The sequence below is a fragment of the Pituophis catenifer genome, unplaced genomic scaffold (genome assembly GCF_029215685.1).
Source record: "Pituophis catenifer annectens isolate HBS135680 unplaced genomic scaffold, rPitCat1.0.hap2 SCAF_1, whole genome shotgun sequence".
Lineage (NCBI taxonomy): Eukaryota > Metazoa > Chordata > Lepidosauria > Squamata > Colubridae > Pituophis > Pituophis catenifer.
Genome location: NW_027256881.1, coordinates 301,637,079 through 301,658,661, shown reverse-complemented (window position 1 = coordinate 301,658,661; position 21,583 = coordinate 301,637,079). Strand labels below are relative to the sequence as shown.

Here is a 21,583-nt window from a genome sequence, read left to right as displayed (position 1 = left end):
CCCAACCAATGAAGACTCCAAGCCAGCAGTTCCTCAAAGTTCCATTTTATTAGAGATATCATATTGGCACATCTGGGAAAACCCGAATCTGAAAGCCTCCAGGTTTTCCCCACCTAAAGGAAAGTCAAAGTCTCTTCCTCTGTGCCCACATGGTCCAATCAATCCACCGTCCCAACTGGAGATGCCTCCCAGTCACGCCTCTCCAGGTCCAGGCTGAACGTCCTTGACTCCCAGAGAAAGGAATGTTTTTATGGCTATATATCTCCACCAACTCCATGCAACCCCCCTCCCATTTTCCCACAGCACTAAGTGTGGCAGCCCTGAAGATCCAAAGAAAAAGATGGCTTCCAAGGGTGACATTAGCTTTATATAGTGTTTTTAATGTTGGAATATAAGCCATTCAAAGTATGATATTTAGATGGGTTGCTATACAAATGCAATAAACAAACAAACAAATAACTTTGTTCTAGACAAGAATGCACTCTCTCTAAAGCAGGGGTGTCAAACTCAAGCCGTCACGGTGCCGTCACGTGACATATTACTACTTTTTTTCCCCTTCACTAAACTGGGCATGGGCGTGGCCAGTGCGTGATGCATCCAGCCGGTGGGCCGGGAGTTTGACAGCCCTTTTCTAAAGGATCAACTTGGTATTTTTTGGACTGTTTCTAGAGCAAAGTCTGCCTTTAGTATGCTCTGTATCACAAAGTTCCTCTTCAAACCTTTGACCAGAATAGGAATTGAAGTCCATGCCTCTTAAAGTTCCCCGGGTTGAGAAACACTGCCTTAGACCATATATAACCTTCAGTTTTATTTTAAGAGAGATAACTCTGCCAGAGTAATCCCGTGTTTTGGAAATTTATATGAAAGGCAGATTGGAAAGTTTAGCAAATACAAAATATTGAAGCAAGTGTAGGGAACTGGATTGTGTCTGCAAATACTGTACCAGTATTTACATGATGCTCACTGGTCCCATGTTTTTTTTTCCAAACTACTTTGACGTACAGCTAAAAAACTAGAAAGTCCTTCATAAATTTGGACTACAGTATCAGTTTGTCATCCTTGAAGGCTCTGATCCAGTTTGCTGATTTGCTATCTATTATTTTCATTCTGGTAATAAAACAATTATTAATCTCCATGTTGGCTCACAGTAACCCCTCCAAAAATGAAAATGATGTCTGTTATCAGCCTTACAGTTAAGACAACACGATCCAGAATAAAAGATAGGAAGAAGGAAGGGATATGAAGGGGCCAGATCTTAAAAGGTCAGAGCAAATCTTAAGCTAAATTATATTTGTAGACAATGTGGATCTTCCCTAGCTGGTATTCTGGCTCAGGTATTAGTCAGCCATTCCTTATCTCCTGTCAAAGTCTGTACAATTAAAGTACTGCCACTCAGCTCCCCAGGCCTAGAGAAATTGCCACAAGATTTGAATGTTCTAGGAAGTAGGGATGAAGTGATTTTCCTGCTCTTTCTCCAGGTGATGTAAGATTTAAATACAGGATGTTGGGTGGTATGCAGCATCAAACCTTTTGATAATAAATAGCTAAATCTATAACAAAACAATATTAAAAAAACAACTCAAGAAAGTAAATATAAATGCAACCTATGGCATTCTAGGAAGTATAGCCTTTAATGCCCTTTATGGCATGAGTCCAGGTTACTTGAGAGACCATCTCACCCTGTTGTGGCCCGTCAGCGGCCTGTGCAGCTAGTAGCTGATTCTGACAGTGAGGAGGCTGGTGTGGTGCTGCGCCAGCAGCCTGTGCATCTGGCACTCAAGTCAGACAATGAGGAGGCTGGAGAAGTTGTGGTGCCAGAGGCGGGGATTCAGCCAGGACCTTCAGAACCTCCAGAAGCTCCCTTAAGTGAAGAGGATGAGCCTCTTCTTGATGCATGGGCACGCAGAACTGCCAAAAGGCAGGAGTGGCTCCTCAGGAGGAGGTCTCCTCAAGAGTAAGGCTTGGGACTAATTGGCCACTCCGTTAGCCTATTTAAGGAGGAACGCCGACTGAAGCAATTTGCAGGGAACAACTTCGTTCACATACCTTCATGTCTTGTCTTGCTTATCTTATTAGTTTCCTGCAAATTGCTTCTGGGCATTCTGCCAACCACAGTAAGCTTTCAGTTTTATTCTTTGAATTCTTGGCGGCTGTTAATGCAGTTAATTAATAGCCGTTGTTGTAAAAAAACTGGTTTATTTAGTAAACTAAGGTTTGAACAGACTTAATCAATGTGCTAATTAGGCTGTGCTGAAGCTGAAAGGAGCTATTTTTTCTTGCTGTTTGCTTGCAAGGAGGTAACTGCTGCGAGGCACAGGCCAAAGGGTGGGGGCCAGTGGGTGGGCGGGGCTACATTCAGTGTATAAAACAAACCTAAATTTTCACCCCCTTTTAGGGGGGGAAAGGTGTGTCTTATACTCTGAAAAATACAGTACATGAGAGTTTGAACAGATTCTTTATGTTAACTCATTTGAGGTATCTTGATTCAAAAATTGTTTTCCTGTGATGTACCCATTTGTCCAATTGAAGTTGGACTGGTCCAATGCACCAGTTGAAGTTGAATGGAAGCTGTCTGGCCAAAGTTACCATCTGCCATTTAGTTGGGAGTCCAGGAGAACTTCTAACTCATGAATCTACTCTTTCTGGGGTAGTGTGACTTTGTCCAGAATAATTCCCAGAACAGATGTTACAAGTTGTCACAATGTTTATTGATAATAAATGTCTTGGTAATATTTAATCCAGTGTTGTTTTGCATCATCCAGTCACTGGCTCATTTAACTCTTTAATACTTTGACACATGGATTTGATTAAATTCATATATCATATTAACCTACAATTTGGTTGTTTTAGCTTGTCTTATTAATCCAACTTTGTTCTTAATTGACAAAACATGGCAAAACTAATTTTGATTTGCTACAATATGAAAACCCAACCAGAAATTGAGACGTTTCTATAGATGTTATAGCTCTGTGTATTATTGTGCATATGAACATTTCATTCTAGACCCTTTGATGAGGTGCCATACATATATGTGTAATATATAAATAGCATTCTATTTGGGGAATAGAATATCATTGGTATAAATATGTCTTATAGCAATGTAAATGTGAGGATTAAGTTGTGATGAAAAACAAAAATTTGATTTATCTTTATTAAAATATGTATAGATGGCCTTAAGTCATAAGACTCTCAAGATGATATAAAGAACATTTTTAAACATTTTTAAAGTAACAACTTTAAAAACAGAACTAAAATCTCTAATGAAATTAAAGTAGATAACAGTTCTTAAAAGACCAAAGGAGCAGAACAGAAATGATTTTTCCTTCTAGCAGAAATTGAGCAATGGAGAGGCTAATCTACCATCTCAAGGTTCATTAAAAAGTTGCATTTGCACATGGCTTTTCTATCTTGATAAAGTTATGAAATAAAGACCTTAAAAGGCTGTTTCCTAAGCATACAAATCACTGTTGGCAGCATAGGGAGAATTTAACTATGCAATGTAATGAGAAGAATTTCTAATTCATTTGGTACAAAGAGATTTGATCGAAATGAGTGTATCCAACTTAACTCCTGCAGGAGAATGAGAGCTTATCTTTGAAACTTCGAAAAGTTTCAAATACATCCCAGGTTGTTACCAAGTAATGCTTGCTCAGCATATCTTCTGAAATGCGCAGGTATTCAGGACTGTGTAAATATTTTGAATCACAAAGTATGTTGTCATTGGTACCTTTTTGACAGCCTCAGCAGAGTTTTACAGATATAGATTGTATTACTTCATCATCAGATCAAAATTATAATATATTAATGAACAATCCATTTTCAGCCTATGCTGCTCCTGTTTGTACAGTACCAGCATGTATAGGATAAAGGAATCTCTTCTCTAAAATTTGTTGATTTGATTCTGTTTGTACATATTTAGTAGATTTACAGAAAACCCTTTGGGGGGGCAAATAGCTATTATTTGTGACATGTGATATAGATTCCCACATGATCAAACCTTACGATGGTCTGTGAAAATCTCTTTGCTTTAGCATTTGGGAATTTGTGTGCTGACTGTCATGTTGTTTCAGTGTCTGACACAAACCACAAAGAGTAGCCATTCTTCTAAAATGTTGTTTTTATTTTTGCCCTATAACTTTCCCACTGTAATCTTTGATCAAGAGATTGAAGCCACGGGTGGCCTAACCACCCTGAGTTATCCTGTAACGTACCAATTAGTGGCAGTGACCAAGGTGTCTAAATTATGCACAGGAATTAAAATATTGAAGTCAAACTAGTAGCAAGGACTACTAGTAGGACTGTTTAACATTTGATTCTGTAATTTCTACACAGACTTCTGAATTTGCAGTTGATCTAGGATGGATTTAAAATTTTAAAAAGGAACAACTGAAGCACATGTGATTTAGACTAACTTCTGCTTAACCAAGAGATTGCTATAGCAGTGCTTGTTTTGTACTGGCTATTATTTACTTGCTTTCTACTGTGGAATAAAATAGGAAAAGTGCTGAAAATGGTTTTTTGATTGCTGTGCAGAGATTGTCTTTCTCAATATTTGTCAATTTATTTTTGCATTCAAGATTTTAATTTAATTTTGTATGGCTGGTATACGACTTGACCTGCGTTTTGCTGTGAATATATAGAAAGACTATCCATGTTTAATGGTTAGTAAGGATTATTTCTCAGCTGAGTTTTTTTTATGATTTTCCAGTATCTAAGTAAAGAGGGGAAGATTATTTAGTTGTTTGTTTATATTGGGGGAAATTGCCAATGTACTTGGAAAGTTGTAATTCTATTTTATAAAGAATGAAAAAGGTATACAGCAAAGGAAAAAGATGCTGTCATTCAGCATTTCCTGTGATGTAGGGTTGCCAGGTGTCCACTATTTGAGCGGACAGTCCGCTTTTTTCACATTATGTTCACTATTTTTTTTCACAAAATAGTGGACTTTTTTTTTATTCAAAAACTTTATGATGAAATGGTACGTAATCTAAAGCTGTACAGTCTAAGAGAATAAGGATAGGAGAATCGCGTTTTGTCTTTTTTTTTCATAAGTTAGAATGAGATAAAGATCGAATACCCATTGAACTCGATTCTCCGAAAAAATTAATGATGAGATTAAAATAAAAATATATTATAAAATTATGTACAGTTCACATTTTTAAAATGTATTGTAGCTTGTGTCGACTGACCTAAAATGGCGTGTTAAAATGTTTGTAAGAAAATATATAATTTAATTGTAATTTTTTTTTATTTTTTTTACTACTTAACACCCCCCCCCCCGCTTGTCCGCTATTTTTTGGAAACAAACCTGGCAACCCTATTCCTGTCTGAGTAAATACCTTGACCCCAATATGAAAAAAAAAAGAACTCAGAACTCAGTCTTACATATAGACTATGCTTCCTTAAATATCTTAAGTGAAATATCACATAGTCTGCAGTGAATTTGTTCTCTGATTATAGTATTTACATTCACTGTAATGTGGCTATGGAACACATTTGTCCAGCATTGTGGCCAAGGATGTTGAATGTTTTCTCATTACAATATCTTTTTAGGGACCTTGTCCATCACTTTAGTAAAGATGTAAAATTTACTCATGCAACCATACAGGAGACTGTACCTTCTCTCTACAGTAATAGTCAATGCATGTAAAATTACATATTTTAATGTTCATTTGTGTCAAGGCTCAGTATGACAGAACATTTTTATTTATAGCTGCATATGTACATCCAGAAATATCAACAATTTATTAAACTTGCATGCTGTCTAATTATCAACGACTCTAAGTATGCAGGCACATGGTTGTGGGCGCACACGCAGACACACCAAGTGTGTCATGTGCATACGTTTATTGTAGGTTTTATTTTCAAATGGAATAAGCAAACATTTTCTTCTGTGTTCATAATTTGTTTTCTGTTTTTTTTTCCCCATGCTGTATGTTGTGTTGAGTTCAGGTTATACTTCCTTTCAAGTAAATAGAGTAATAACTCTCTCAATAATTTGTTACTTTGGCCAATTATAGAGATGCACCAAAGCTAAAACTGTTTCTTTGTTCTTTAAATTCAGTAGGATTTAGCTATTCAGAAACATCTTCCCTATCTCTTATTTGTAAACCTGTAAATTCAAACAATCCAGATTTGTAACCTAAGAAGCATCTATTGTATTTTTTAAAATGTCCTCATCTTTCTCTTCCATTTCATATACAATAACCTCCTTGCTAACAAGGAAAGTTCCTCTTTGATTCAAAGGAATAAGCTTAACATACTATCTCAATGCATGTCTTTACTATTCCCAAATTGTGTAGAATCAAGGCTTTCCCAAATATAATCATAGTACTTTAACAAAATTCATTAGCAGATTAGCTGTTGTTTTCATTTCTGATTAAACCAAAATATGTACTTATTCTTTAGACTAAAAATTCATCTACTTATATGATGTCAGAACAAATAGGAACTAAAGGAAGACATGGGCTTGAATGGGGAAATGCAGTATGTTAGTACCTTGAGCATAGAGTTCTGGATGCTAGATGCTGCTTTTTGTGGCAGTTGCAACTCAGATAAGAGAAAAGTTCTGATTAATTGATTGACTTCAATTAAAGAACAATTGCTTAAAGGATATTCAACATGTGAGAAGCCAATAGTCTTTCAAGAACTAGTTCTACAAAAACTCATGAAAAAGAAATTAAAATCTCTAAATGTCCAATTCAATTTCACCTCTTTAACCGCATGAATAATTCAAATCCATGACTAAAAGTGACACTATGTTTTTATTCATGGGTGTGAATGTGTGAGTAAATTAAAATTATAACTCAGGAAGCAAATTGATACAATTGTGTCAGGCATGAAACAAGATTTTCAGTGGAAAAATTGACGATTTGATTACTGTTTATAGAAAGAGATTGAGACGAAATCTCCCAACTAAAACTGGGTGTTAGCCTACACTGGCTTTTAAATGAATGAGCTGAATTGTTAGGACCTCACAGTGGTATAAAAGGAAGAACAAGATGTGTCACTTATTACTACTGTCTAATGCTCAGCAAATAAGTGCAGTATTGTACATATAACCTATCAATATGAAAACATCTATTTATAAATGGCATAAGTGTCACTGATTTGATATCAGTTCGCCTGATCCGCCAGTTGCAGCCCTTTCTGGACCGGGACGCCTTGCGCACGGTCACTCATGCCCTTGTCACCTCCCGGCTGGACTATTGTAATGCTCTCTACATGGGGCTCCCCTTGAAGAGCACTCGGAGGCTCCAGCTGGTCCAGAATGCGGCCGCGCGGGTGGTTATGGGCGCACCTCGTTGTGCCCGCGTGACACCTCTCCTGCGCGAGCTGCACTGGCTCCCAGTGGTCTTCCAGGTGCGATTCAAGGTGTTGGTTACCACCTTTAAAGCGCTCCATGGCACAGGACCCGGGTACCTTCGAGACCGTCTTCTGCCACCAATAGCCTCCCACCGACCAGTCCGTTCCCACAGAGAGGGTCTCCTCAGGGTGCCATCAGCCAAGTTATGTCAGCTGGCGACACCCAGGGGGAGGGCCTTCTCTGTGGGAGCCCCAACCCTGTGGAATGAACTGCCCCCGGAAATATGTAAGATCTCCGACCTCCGGGTGTTCCGCTGCGCACTGAAGACCCTGTTGTTCCGCCAGGCAGGGCTGTCAATATAATAATTTTAAATTGGGGTATTTTAATTTTTGGGGTTTTAAATCGGCCAAATCTATTTAATTATTTTAATTTTTAATTATTGTTGTGTCTTGTGTTTTTAAATTGGCTGTACACCGCCCTGAGTCCTTCGGGAGAAGGGCGGTATAGAAATAAAATTATTATTATTATTATTATTCTATTAGTATTTTTGAGTTATTCTCCTGAGATTGTGTGGTTGCGTTCCAAAATGCTTTTAGTTTGTGAGTAAGTAAATCAGTAGCATTATCAAGTCATAATGCGTATTCTTAGCCTCATTCTAAAATGTTTTATTTTTTATTTTTATACAGATCTACTGGAAAAGACTATCAGGAAGGAAGAAGAAATATGTACACTTCAGGTATTTTCATTAGTTGGACTGTACTCAGTGGTGGGATTCAAATAATTTAACAACTGATTCTCTGCCCTAATGACTGGCTGGGTGGGCGTAGCCAAGGGGTGTGACAGCACTCAGCCTCCTGCAGCACTCTGCCAGTCAAAATGGGGCACGGGAGTTAATTACAAAATGTGGGCTTTGCTTTGTGACATCCAGATCCAGTGAGCAAGAGTGTGAACTGCACAGAAAATACACTTTTGTTTGGTTATAAAGAAATATCCCCAAAGTCAGATGTACATTAAATGTAGACTTTTAGCTATACATCTTCCTAGCAAACAGCAAATTTTGAAGCTCGAGGTAAAGAGGATTCATTTTAGGATGAGTAACCACAGTTTGCATGTTGGAGGTTCTTAAAGGAATGCTGGAAAACTGTATTTTAAAGAACATTTGAGGGAGGGGTGCAGAATAGCCCTTTTGTGCCTGAGGCTATAGAGATTTAGCACCAATCAAAATACTGTTTATGAAGCAACTGATCAACACTGACAGGGTAAGCCACTAGTATATGAAAGTAAGAGCAAACTCCACTCCCTTCTAGTACTGATGATATTACCTAGTTTGGTAATGAAACATCTGCAAGAAAACCATCAAGCTCAGAGAGCACCAAGGACCCCACAGTTCAACCCTGAGGTACAAATATTCTCTTCTATCGATAAATACTTTTTGGTTAGAGGGACTCAGAGCCTGCCTTATATGAGATGGCTCCCAGTGGATTTCATTCTAAATTTTGATATAATTTCTGTAAGGAATGTAGAATTATAATGGCTGAGTATTTGATCCTTCATACATCAAAAAAAAAAATAATAATACAAAGCTAAGGGATAAACAAATAAAAAACAGATCTGAAAAAAAGAAAGGCCTCAGGAAAGAAAAAGAGTGAAAGTGTAAGAAAGAGGAAAGGAAGGAAAATTGAAAAATAATGACTTCCAACTTTCTTTGGTACAGATGTAAGTAAAAAAATATATCAAACTCTTACTCTAAGATTAACATTTGTCTACATTATTACCATAATCCCATATCTAATCATCAAAGCCCAGATCAACTTTTAATTTCAGTTTCTCACAAAAAGTTCAGTAATGGTTCATATCACTTTAATCACTATTTGTTAAGGAAACCCCACTGATTTATTTAATTGCACTAAACTCTAAATAAAACAGGAATGGAAAATCCTAAACTCTAGTACCCATGCTTCTCAACTTTGGCAACTTTAAGATGCATTCCATTCCCAGAATTCCCAAGGCAGCATGAAGTTTGGCCATCTTAAACTTGTCAAGACTGAAAAACACTGACATACAGAGAGGAATTTTTACTGGTTCTTACTTGCTCATAAACAATCATAATGCAAATCCTCATTTCCATCCCATCCCAGAGCAAAGATAATGCAAAATCCTCACTTCCACCCCATTCCACAGCAACCACCATTCCCTTAATAATCTGCTTTCCAGCTCCATTCTCCTGCTGCAGGGCAACAAAAGAAGACCATTTGACTACCAATTTTAAAAAAGTTCAGTCGGACCTTCCAACTTCTTGGAGAAAAAACTCTTACGAAGTTTGAAGGTCCGACTGAACTGATTGATCAGCCTCCCAGCTGATCGAGGCAGCCAGTCCATTGCTGCCTTCCAGCTGATCAACGCGGCTCCAGTCATGCTCCTGCAGCCTCCCCACCCTGAAGGGCAACCCCGGTGGGCAGGGCGGGGCCAACCAGTGGTCGGAACAACTGGTTCACCGAACTATGCAAAAAGTTAACAGGTTCGGTGCGAACTGGCTGAATACCACCACTGACTGTACTGTGATGCCTATTAATAGGGGATAGACTGTAAGGCTTAGTGATATAATGTAACCCCTGTACCCCTCCAGTCCAAAGGTCATATCTTAATATATGCTACTTGGAACCAAAAACCCAGGATTACATTAGTTATCTGAATATTTCTAAGCCCAGGTTTAATTCCCTAGCCTAAGAGCCTAATGATACCTTTTAAAAAAACATGTCTGAGCTAGATGGTACTTCCCCACATCCTACCTTTTAACCTTTACAGATTAAGCTATGACTATTCCAAACTACTTGTTTCACAAAGTGTTTCATTGTGGTTTGACAATGATGGCTCAGCACTTGGACTGGGTGGGTATTGGTTTCTGGTTGGAAGCCAATAATTATATAATAAAGCCAACTTAAGCAGCTTGTAGCATTTCCCATGTGTTTTTAGAGTTTGCTGTTGTTTGATCTATATCTGAGACCACAACTGAAATTTAGGTTATGTTTTCCTACGGCCTTTGGGTAATGGATCCAGCCCATCAGCAGAAAGAGATTCCACACCCTCCCCCACACACACACATAACCAAAGCTGTATGTAATTTGTTTATTTTTGAAATTCACAAACATTTGCACACACAGACACAGACACACACACAAACACACACACACACACATATTGATAAGATTGTTTTATGTGGAAATGTTAAGAACCGAACAGACAACATTCTTCTGAAGAAAAAAAAACCAAAAATCATTTCTTTAAAATATAGGAATATAATATTAATACACTGTTTTCTGGCAGTAAGAAAAAATTAGGTATACATTTCCATAGCATTTTTTAATAAATCTAGAAGATTGTTTTTGCTTTCAAAATCACTCTTTTTAGCAAGTTTCTATATTTATTTCTCTTATAGCTGTATAAAGGTTACATTTTAACTCTTTGCATTTTCTTACACATTAGTAAAATGTATTGGTAAAGGCTGAATTGTAAATTGAGAAATTCAGTAATCAATTTTTTTCTTTCCGTTGATTTATATGTATCAACATAGTTGAAGTTGTATTCAAGCAATCTATACTTGTACCTTTGGTTTTTTCTGCCCAGATGTAAAACCTTGCTTTTCTCTACATTAAATTTCATTTTGTTGGCTAGAGCCCATTGTTCAAGTCTGTCAAGATCTTTTTGGATCCTGACTTTGTCTTCTGGGGTATTCCTGCCAGTTTAGTGTTATCTGCAAATTTGATGAGTTCCCTTTATATTCCCTCATCTAAGTCATTTATGAAGATATTAAAGAATACTGGGCCTAAGACGGAACCTTGTGGTACCCCACAGCTTACTTCCCTCCATGTACATGTAGTACCATTAAGGACTACTCATTAAGTAAAAGTAAAGTCTATGGAGATTTTCAGTCTCCTTTGGGACATACTCATTGAGTAAGGTTTGTCAGCTGGTTATAAATCCATCTGGTGGTGATGCTGTCTATCCCACGTTTTTTTAGGTTACCAAGAAGTAGGTTGTGGTCTGTAGGGAGCTAGGGGGGAAACTTTATTATCTTTATCTTTATCTTTATTATTATTTATTATCTTTAAATTGATACTTTTAAAAATTAAAAGGATAAACTATCCCATTTCAATTTGATTTTCATAAGCTGTCTCTTTTCTTTGGTGTGATCTGTCTCCTAGATAATTTATTATACACAAAATTATTTTCTGAACCTCTTCCAAGCTATTAACAGACCTCTTACCCAGAACTGTATTCAGACTTCCCTCTGAGGTCTTATGAACACTGGATACAGCTACTATAATTACTTCCCAAACTTTGGAAGCAATGTAAGCTGCAGTGGTGTTTAGCTTTCGCTATTTCAGCATATAATCATAATGTTATTCTTTCTAACCTCTAAATCAGACAGACAGACAGACAGACAGACTGACTGACTGACTGACTAACTGAATCAAGGTCACTCAAACTACAAGGATATATAATGTATTTTTTGTGTGTGTTGTGTATAGATTAAGCATGTATTTATTGAGCTACGTATACAAGATTATGTGCAGTCATAACATTGTAAATATAAGAGCTAATGTGCTAATTTCAGGTGTTGGTACTGTAGTCTTGAATCTTACAACTTGAACACAGGAGTTGTTCCAAGAAAATATATTTTGTGTAGCTCTGGTTTGAACAGTGCAGTCCTTGGTGCTTGGTTGCTTGCTTACAGATGTTTTATTACCCAACTACATAACATCATTGGTGCTAGTGAATGTGGGAGTTGCTCCCTATTTATCTATAGTAGCTTAGTGGCCCTGTGGTTTTCTCCTCGGTAATTCAAGCAAACAACTGTCTTTATGTAATCCAAGCAAACAACCAAGATTAGAGAGCACCAAGGACTCCACAGAGATTGTAGAATGTGTTGTGTTGGTATTTTTATTGTTTAAGGATGGGTGGACTTCAGTCTTGCAGGAATTGTTGTTGTTGTTAGAAGACTGAGGTCTGGCATTAATGTTCAGATGCAGAATATTGGTAGAAGGGGATAAATCTACTCCATGCCCCTTTAATAGTCATCCATCAGATATGAGAAAAGAAACTAAGATCTTTATTCAATAACTTCAAAAATTGGTATCTAAAGGTTCTTGTTTTTCTTTTCCACTTATACCACTTTTACCTTTTATAACATGTTTCTTAAGAAGAAAATTCCAAGGACAAAGGCTGTTTCCTTCACTGTTTGTTAAGTAATTGGCAGCTCTGTGAGGTAGACCAAGTCAGGAAACAGACATCACAAGAACTATTGTAACTCTATAAGATAACAGAATCTTGAAACCTTAACAGAGTTTTCTTCCCCCACTTATACCAAATAGAATCAAGGTGGAGCATTCTACAGTTCCTTTCTCTTTCCTCCCATTCAGAGCTAAGATGGCATTTACAGCTATTCATTTCCTTCTTTAAGGCTACTTCCATGCTTTTCCACATAAATTCTGCTGAGTTTAAAACTCACACTTTCTTGCTGAAGTGTGGGACACAAATAACTTAAATAAATAAATAAAATATAGCCACAACTGTAAGTGGTAAATATGGGGAAGGCAAATCCCATTTCCTTGTCAATGCAACATGAAGTAAAGTGCATCTCTGACATATTAACAATATTTAGGATAGGTACAGCCAAATGTTGTTAGTGCAGTTTCACTGTTTGGTGAAGAGGATTCACTGCAGCAGAGTCTAGTTGGAACATTTTGTCCTCACCGCCAAGAAAAAAAAGTAAATTTGAACCAAGTGCCAAGGAGAAAACTTTTTCAGTTCAAGCCCAGAGACTTTTGAAGATGAATATCCATTAATTATAATTTGAAACCCACAAACTATACAAATTTGGAAAAGGTATTCTGTGAAAAGAATAATCTTACATTGTCTAAGTTGAATGAATAATGAATCTTTTAATATCTACTTTCACTGATTGTAGGCAAGATAAAATGAGTTTTGCCCTATAATGCTAGTGTTCACCATGCCACCAAAGGGTACGTAGAGTTATTCAGCCAATTAGGAGAGCAGTTCTTAATTTACTACACTGTAAGGTCTCAGGAGAATAAAAGAACTTCAACTTATTAAAGCACACCGTTTTTATTTAAGTTTCAGTGATCATTAAGTTTTATTACTTTGCTTTCTCAGAACTGAGCAACTGAATTTTAAGCTCAAATTTATAGCAAAATAAAACCTGCAAATAGGATGCTCAGAGGATAATTTGTACACCTGTGAAAATACAACAACTTACTTGGTTTGTGATCACCATATAGAACAAATACAGATTTTCAATGGCACTTCAGTTCATTGAGATAATAAGGGTAGTGTTGCCATGAATAAAAGTAGAACATTGTGCCCCAAAAATAAAATATTTTGGTGCTCTTCAGTGTCATTCCCTAGTGGAAGACAGGAGGCAAATGAGTCACAAAGCCAAGAGTGCAGCTCAATCACATAAGATTTATAACCATGCTCAGAGAGGGACAATTTGAAGTATTTTTGCTGAAAACCCATATTTTATATAAAGACTGCTTAAAAGTCAATTTTGAACATCTCCAATTAAGCAGTCAAAGAACTACTGTTGGGATGGATCTTCTCAGAAACGGTCTGATGATACTATAACCACATTCATTGCTGTTAAAAACTTCCTTTTTCAGATATATATGAAAGGCCATATCACATTTTCACCTATTGTGTTTTTGGGCCAGATGTTGACAGTTTAGAGTAGCCTTACTCTGTTAAGTGACCTCAAGATGTTATATTGGCCTCGGCATTGTCCTGGATTTCCAGCTAAAGTCTGTGCTGTCTGGGAAATGCAGTTCCCACACAAATGAATGGCACCACACTGGGGAAATATGACTCAAGTAATGTCTTATATTAAATACTGTGCTCTTTGTTGCTAGTATTGTGAAAGAAAAACATAGAAAAAATTATTATATCATTGTTTTAAACTGTTTTTATATATTTCTTTCTCTGTATGATTTTCCAATTATGATGATTGAAGTTGGATATGAGCAAGAGTAAACAAACAAATGTACAAGGAAAATTATTTGTTTAAGTTCATTTTTTCTCCTTAAAATGTTAAAAATGAATTACAAAATATTTCTATTTTTTTTGAAAGGATAAGATGAAAAAGCTGTTGATCATTTTGTGGAAATGTTTATACCAAGAAATTAACTAACAGATGATTGAGTAGAAACAAGCAGAGAACAAACTATTAAATTCAATCAATAAATTTGTAATCATTAACTGAAAAAAGTATTTTTCATTTTTGTACTGCATATCAGAACATATTCATATAAGGAAATCAAGTTATACATGACACATTTTATAAATCACTTTTTACCTACAAGGTAATTTTTTTAACTACAGAGGGTAATTAAGAAAAGAAACACTGTATGTATTTCAATTTTTCTATCACTTCAAATTCTCAAGAAATTTTACTTGTCCCCCTAAAGTTTTAACAATCCCCTTAGGGGGATGTCTTAACAGTTCTGTATAAACTATCATTAATGTTCTAGAGGTGGATGAAACCTAGATAGAGTTATTCTTTGAGAAGCAAATTTTTTTGAAAAGCAATGCATTCCTGTCAAATGGCACTGAAGTTATCTCTGATAGCACAGAAAGAAGCCAGCAGAGGGTGCTTGAATTCTCTTCTGGATCCCACAATTTTTGCCTGCTTATGTTTTTCAGGAAAAGAGTAACATGGATTACTTGGGATGACCAATTGATTGTTTTAAAAAGCCACTTTTCTTTTGGATGTATTATTGTCAACCAAGATGAAATTTTGAGGGAGACGAAGAGGGAAAAAAATCATATTTTCCTTCATTTAGAATATATGGCATAATTAGTATAAGAACAAATATTCTTTCTTCCTCAACATTACAGTTAAGTCCAAGCAAAATTTAGCTTGAACTTCAATCAAATTCAACTCAGATTTTCTGTTAATTTTTTTAGCTTGTTGATTCGGCTTATGACATTGCAAGAGAATCTTCCAAGAAGGCATTGCTCTGCATCATTTAAACAAATGACAACGTACAGTAAATATTTTGCAATATTTTGATGCTTCTTCTTACCAATGGTGTACTTCCCATTTGGAAAGTGGTGTAAGCCCTAGAGGAATCTATAAAGTCAATAGAAAACTACATCCCTGTAAGGAACAATTGAAGAAACTAGTTCTGCTTTATTTTGAAAAGAGAAAAAAAACAAGGAAACATGACTTGGTAGCAAAATAATTTAGAATGTCGCACAGAAGAAGGTCGTTTTCTGTATTGTAGCATTGTAGCATACAGAATAATTGTCCTAGATTGTTTTCTTAAATTCTGTGGCTTTAAGGAATGATAAAACTAGCTTGACAGAGAAAGTAGCTACTAAGGAAGTTGGAGGGCTCTCATTTGCTGGATGTGTTCAAGCAGAGTCTGGACAGGGTTTAATTGGGGTATTTAATTTCTATACTGTGGAAGCCTAAAATTCCAATTCTGGATTCCAATTCTGGAATCCTTTCCAGTTCTGGAATTCTACAAATAGAATGTTTTGTTGTTGTTCAGTTAGTTATAAAAAGAGTTAGAGTGCTTGACATTTGCTGAAAGTTTCATTCAGGAATGAGTGGGATTGGTGGGGAGAGGAATTGATTCTGTCCAATTAGTTTCTCCCACTTCTCATGAAAGACTTTTTAACTAAAACAGTTTCTCTATCTTCTGCTGCAGTGTGTGTGTGTGAAATGAAAATTATGTTCCTGCACATATATTAAAAACATAAACACAGGCACATATGTAATGTCAGCGTTCCAGAAAACCCCAACTCCAAGTAAAGACACGGAAGCAAGCATTTCCCACATATGAGAAGGTGGCAGCATGGAAGCTTCCGGCCTAATATGGCTTCCAAAGCTGACATGTACATTCATATTGAGAACTGTCTACTACTGTCGAATCCCTAGTACCGGTCTCCTGAGTGAGCAGGGGGTTGAACTAGATGACCTCTAAGGCTCTGTTACTGTTACTTATGACCACAATTGAGTCCACAATTTCAGTTGCTAAGTAAGACAGTTGTTAAGTGAATTTTGCCCCATTTTACAACCTTTCTTGCCACAGTTGTTAAGTAATTCACTGCAGTTGTTAAGTTAGTAACTTAACGTGAATCTGGCTTCCCCATTGACTTTGCTTGTCAGAGGTTCGCAAAAGGTGATTGCATAACCCCGGGACACTGCAACAGTCATAAATCTGAGTCAGTTGCCAAGCATCTGAATTTTAATCGTGTGACCATGGGGATGCAGCAGTGGTTGTAAGTGTGAAAACCGGTCATCAGTCACTTTTTAAATTATGTTTTGGAAAATATTTTTTCAGAGTCCAGAAAATAGTACTTGACAGAATATAATCCAGCATTATCTCTGATATTCTATTCTCTATGGAGGCATTAGATATATGGAACCATCTAGACATGTTTTACCTCAGTTTCATACTGAATGATACAGACCTAACAGCATTATGTCATTTAATCATTCTGAATGTATACAAAAATTTTAAGGCTAACACACTTATTAGGAACCACACAATTGGATAATTATGATAGGAGGTAAAGTCAGTAGACATATTAGACACAGTAGCTGATATTGCTTCATTACTGAGGAACTGAGCAAACTTTTAAAACAAACAGTACATCTTTGTACTAATGTAGTATATCATCTTAGTATATTTAATGTAGGACAGTTTTATAAGTTTATTTATTAATATTTTATTGTAAGTAAATGCTGTTGAGCTCTTCCATGGATTTGTGTAGGTGGATAAGACCCATGTGGGTCATAAAATGTCTGAAATTTTCATATGAATCGTACTGGCATCCATGTTCATTCATACACTCTGAAATTGTATAGTTTTTACCAAGCATTGTCCAATCCTTGTTCATTTAGCCAATTCTTATTATGTTCTGCTTCTTTTATTCACTAATCAAAATCATATACTACTGCAGGGGGGGATCCAATTTAAGGAAGTGGCGGGGGGAAGAAATAGTCCAATAATGCTTGAGCTTGCTTTTTAATATAAAATTTTATTGAAAGTTTTAGAAAAATCATGAAAACTAACGTGAACTAATAAAAAGTTAAGCCAGAAAGAAAAGTAGAAGAAAAAAGCAAAAGCACAAAAGGAATAAAAATAAATATGAAGACGCTGCCGAAGTCCTTTGCAGAAAATATAAGTACAATTACACAGTATATTATGATTACAAAGGAAAGCTTACTTTTCTATTATCCAGTTTTTCTAACCATCAAAACCACAAACCATAACTACATTTGCAAAAAGTCTATAACGGGGTTCTAGTCAATCATAAATGTATATAATTGTTTTCTCTCCAATCAAAAAAGTTAATTTAGCCATCTCCACAAGTTCCATTATCTTCACCAACTATTGCTTTATTGTGAGTAGTAACAAAGCATTCCACTTTTGAGTATCTAACACAGTGGTTCTCAACCTTCCTAATGCCGTGACCCTTTAATACAGTTCCTCATGTTGTGGTGACCCCCAACCAAGGGTGGGTTCTAATTTTTTTTACTACCGGTTCTGTGGGCGTGGCTTATTTTGTGGGTGTGGCTTGGTCATGTGACTGGGTGGGCGTGGCTAGCTGGTCATGTGACCGGATGGCCATGGCTATATGTATAGGGACTACTCAGAGGGCTGAAAAAAGTCATTTCTGACAGGTCCTCGCATTTTTGACTGGTCCTCACACTTATGACCATCCTCACATTTATGCCTGTGCAGCATTCTTAACAACTATGTCACTCATTTCACAACTGCTTCTCTTCAACATGGTATAAGATAGGGCAAAAAACGTAAAATGTGAGGACAGTCGTAAATTCGAGGACTGGTCAAAAGTGTGTGGACCAGTCAAAAATAACTTTTTCAGCCCTCTGAGTAGTCCCTGTGCACAAAAGGACTACTCAGAGGGCTGAAAAATGTGATTTCTAACAGGTCCTCGCACTTTTGACCGGTCTTCGCAGTTATGACTGGTCATCATTTATGCCCATTGTACCATTCTTAACAACCGTGTCACTCATTTCATAACTGCTTCTCTTCACCATGGTGACAGATAGCGCAAATATGTAAATTGTGAGGACAGTCGTAAGTTCAAGGACTGGTCAAAAGTGCGAGGACCAGTCAAAAATAACTTTTTCAGCCCTCTGAGTAGTTCATATGCATAAAAGGATACAGCAATAGAGAGGGATGAAGGAAGGGAAGGGAAATTAGAGTAGGAGTGAAGGTAAGAGAGAGAGGAAGAGAGGAGGAGAAGGAGAAAGGAAGAGGAAGTAGGGAGGAGAAGAAGAGGGGGAGGAAGAGAAAGTAAGAAGGAAAGAAAAGAGAGAGGTGGTAGGTTTGAGGGAAAAGATTGCTGTACAATAAAAAAGATGAAAAGGAAAAAAGCCAACCCCAAACAAATATTAAGATATTAAAATAAAGAATGAATTGTTAAACTTTAAAGAATAAAAGAGAACAAATAGCAATAAATAGCAATAATTAGAAACACACATACAAACATACAACGTATTTTCTTTGAACAGAGTATTTGGCCGGTTCACAAATTTAAATAGTTGTAGGAGGTTAGCACCCACCCCTTTCCTAGAAGAATGAAATATTTTGGGAAATATTAAAAAGGCAGAATATTATATTTCCCTACCTGGATGAGAAATGGAGAAGCATATTTTACAGACAAAACAGCTCCCACCTTCCTGCCCCTCACCCTTTGTTAATGGGCCAGAGGCAGAAAGTCAATCCTTTGTCAAAGGACATTTGCAACACAATAGCAACAGAAACTAACACAATGGGCCCCATCAAGCCATGTGATCCTGTCCACCATTAAACCATCTTTCCAAGCAGTCTCCATGTTTCCAGTGTCTTTTTCCCCACTTGGAGCAGATCAATTAGTTATATAACTATCTTTTTTGTATATTAATATTAATCAATATGAACATGAATATTCCAATTATTTCCATGCAATCCAATTTCTTACAAATCAATTAATTATATTTACCAATAATAATAAACCAAATAATTTCCCCCATATATTCCTCCAAACCACAACTTAACCAATTAATAGTATCTCAATTATTACAATTCCCTGGTTAAATAGAGCTTTTTTTCTTTTGTGTTTTAAAATCTTGGAACTCTCCTCTTTTGCCCTAAATTTCCCATTGTTTGCAGTTTTGCACCTACCTTTTTTGGTGAGGAAAAAGAAAAAGAAATCTCTCTGCCTCATTTTGTCACGTTGCAGCCTTTCAATTTCGCTTTTTCAGCATAGCTAGGGGGGAAAAAATTTGCTCCAGGAATTTACCTCTTTGCAGCTAGCTCTTTGAAGCCCCGCGGCAAGAATTTAAAGTTTTTTTTCCCTCTAGCCATCAGCTGGGACTCCGGAGGCAGCAATAGATTGGGAGTGGGCAGGGTAAGCGAACGGCGACCGGGCGATCCAACAGAGGCAGAGGGTGAGGGTGAGTGAAGGCGTGGGGGGGGTGAGAGAGGGCTTTGGCGACCCCTGTGAAATGGCCGTTCGACCCCCAAAGGGGTCGTGACCCCCAGGTTGAGAACCGCTGATCTAACAGTTTCACTGCATAATGCTTGAGTATAGTCAACATCCATGGGATGTTGCAGGTCATTTAAAAATAAAATTGGAAAAGGTGTAGATTTAAATGGGTGAATGAATGAATGAATGAATGAATGAATGAATGAATGAATGACATGAATCTCCATTTAAAGATCTAATATATCAAGAATGGTTAAGTTTTGCCATGTTCTGCACTATAAATGAAGTCTCTTGAATAGACAAAAGTTCACAGATTACTCCAATATTGTTGAAGGGAATATTGATTATTTTTTTAAAAAAAAATACTTTTAGGGAATTATAAGGACTTGTGAATGGCTATATTTCACCAGCTAAAGGTTTTGTACTTCTATGTACACTCTTATTTTTATATGAAACAAAATGGCTGGTTTAACTAGAAGCAGAAAGGTGCTGTGCCTTACCTTATTGTAGATTGCAAATCACTTATGCATATTAATTCCATTCATTTTTGAACAGCATTTATATCAATTGAATTGCATGTCATATTTGCAGAATGAATATGGTCAAATATTTGATTTAACATGATGCTGTGAAGCATTAAATATTAAAAGAATTCAAGTAGGGTACAACATGGTGGCAACTGACATTTTTACCTTCCCAATCTGCTAATTGGTTCTATTTTTCATTTGTTAAAAACAATTTGTCTTATTAGGTTTCATTATGTAGTAATTGGAACTTTTAGAGCTGTGCCTTCAATAATATAGTTGCATGAAAAGATTCAGTATTAAACAACTTGTTCATGGCTTGCTGGTTTTACCTTTTTCTAACCAAAGAAATGTGGGTATTTCCCTAAAGATAAATTTTGAGTGCTGAATAAGAAATTAGCTTTTCCTCAAAACAAAAAAACACAAACAACCGCCCCCCAAAAATATTTAGAAATTCTATGTTTTTCATGCCTACCTTACATAGCTTCAACATCAACAGGACCTTAAATGACATCAATGCACCATAGTACCCCAAATCTATGCATACTTAACTAAGCTCAATATAAATGTACTGATTTTTTTCAGCTATTTAAATAATGTACAGGCTTGGGAAAATAATTTAGCAATCTTTTCCTATCTCATGATAAAAGCTAGAATGTAAAATATGTAGTTGGTAAATATCACCTGTTCTGCCTATGTTTGTCATCAGTCCAAAATTAAAATATATATTTTGCATAGCCATTAACTATACATCTTTTCCTTCAATATCCTTCATGTCATCCTAAACACCTTCAAATTGGCTTATCTTTGGCTTATATAGATGGTAATGCCAAGCATTTCAACAATTCACACCAAATTCTCTGGCAGCAATACTGCTTTTTTATCTTTGGACATATTTGCTATCATGATCATATAAATAATTATACAATATAAGGCTTTCATGAAAAAAAAATGATTGGGCTGGTGTTGCCAGCTTCTCTTTGAGTAGAATGACCTAAGCCAATTCTTTAAATAAGGGTATTATGAACCTGTAGCAGAAGGTTGTATAGGCAACAAAGAAACATGATTCTGAAAAGAAAATGAGCTTAAAATGTCTGTTTCACATTCATAGAAGTGGTAATTAACTTTAAAACGATGAATAGAAATACTTTAATATATAGAGCACGTAACCAATAATTTCCACTAAGTAAAACATGTTTTATTTCTATCCCATTGTTGCTCTGAAAGG

The 21,583-nt window shown here is 36.4% G+C and overlaps 1 protein-coding gene across 1 annotated transcript in view; it reads left to right on the top strand.

Annotated features, from left to right (window-relative positions):
- Nucleotides 1–21,583, top strand: part of CEP128 (centrosomal protein 128) — a 167,849-nt gene that overhangs the window by 128,548 nt on the left and 17,718 nt on the right. The window contains exon 19 of the mRNA XM_070931475.1: nucleotides 7,993–8,042. Coding sequence (XP_070787576.1) covers nucleotides 7,993–8,042 — 50 coding nt within the window. The remainder of the gene's footprint in view (nucleotides 1–7,992; nucleotides 8,043–21,583) is intronic.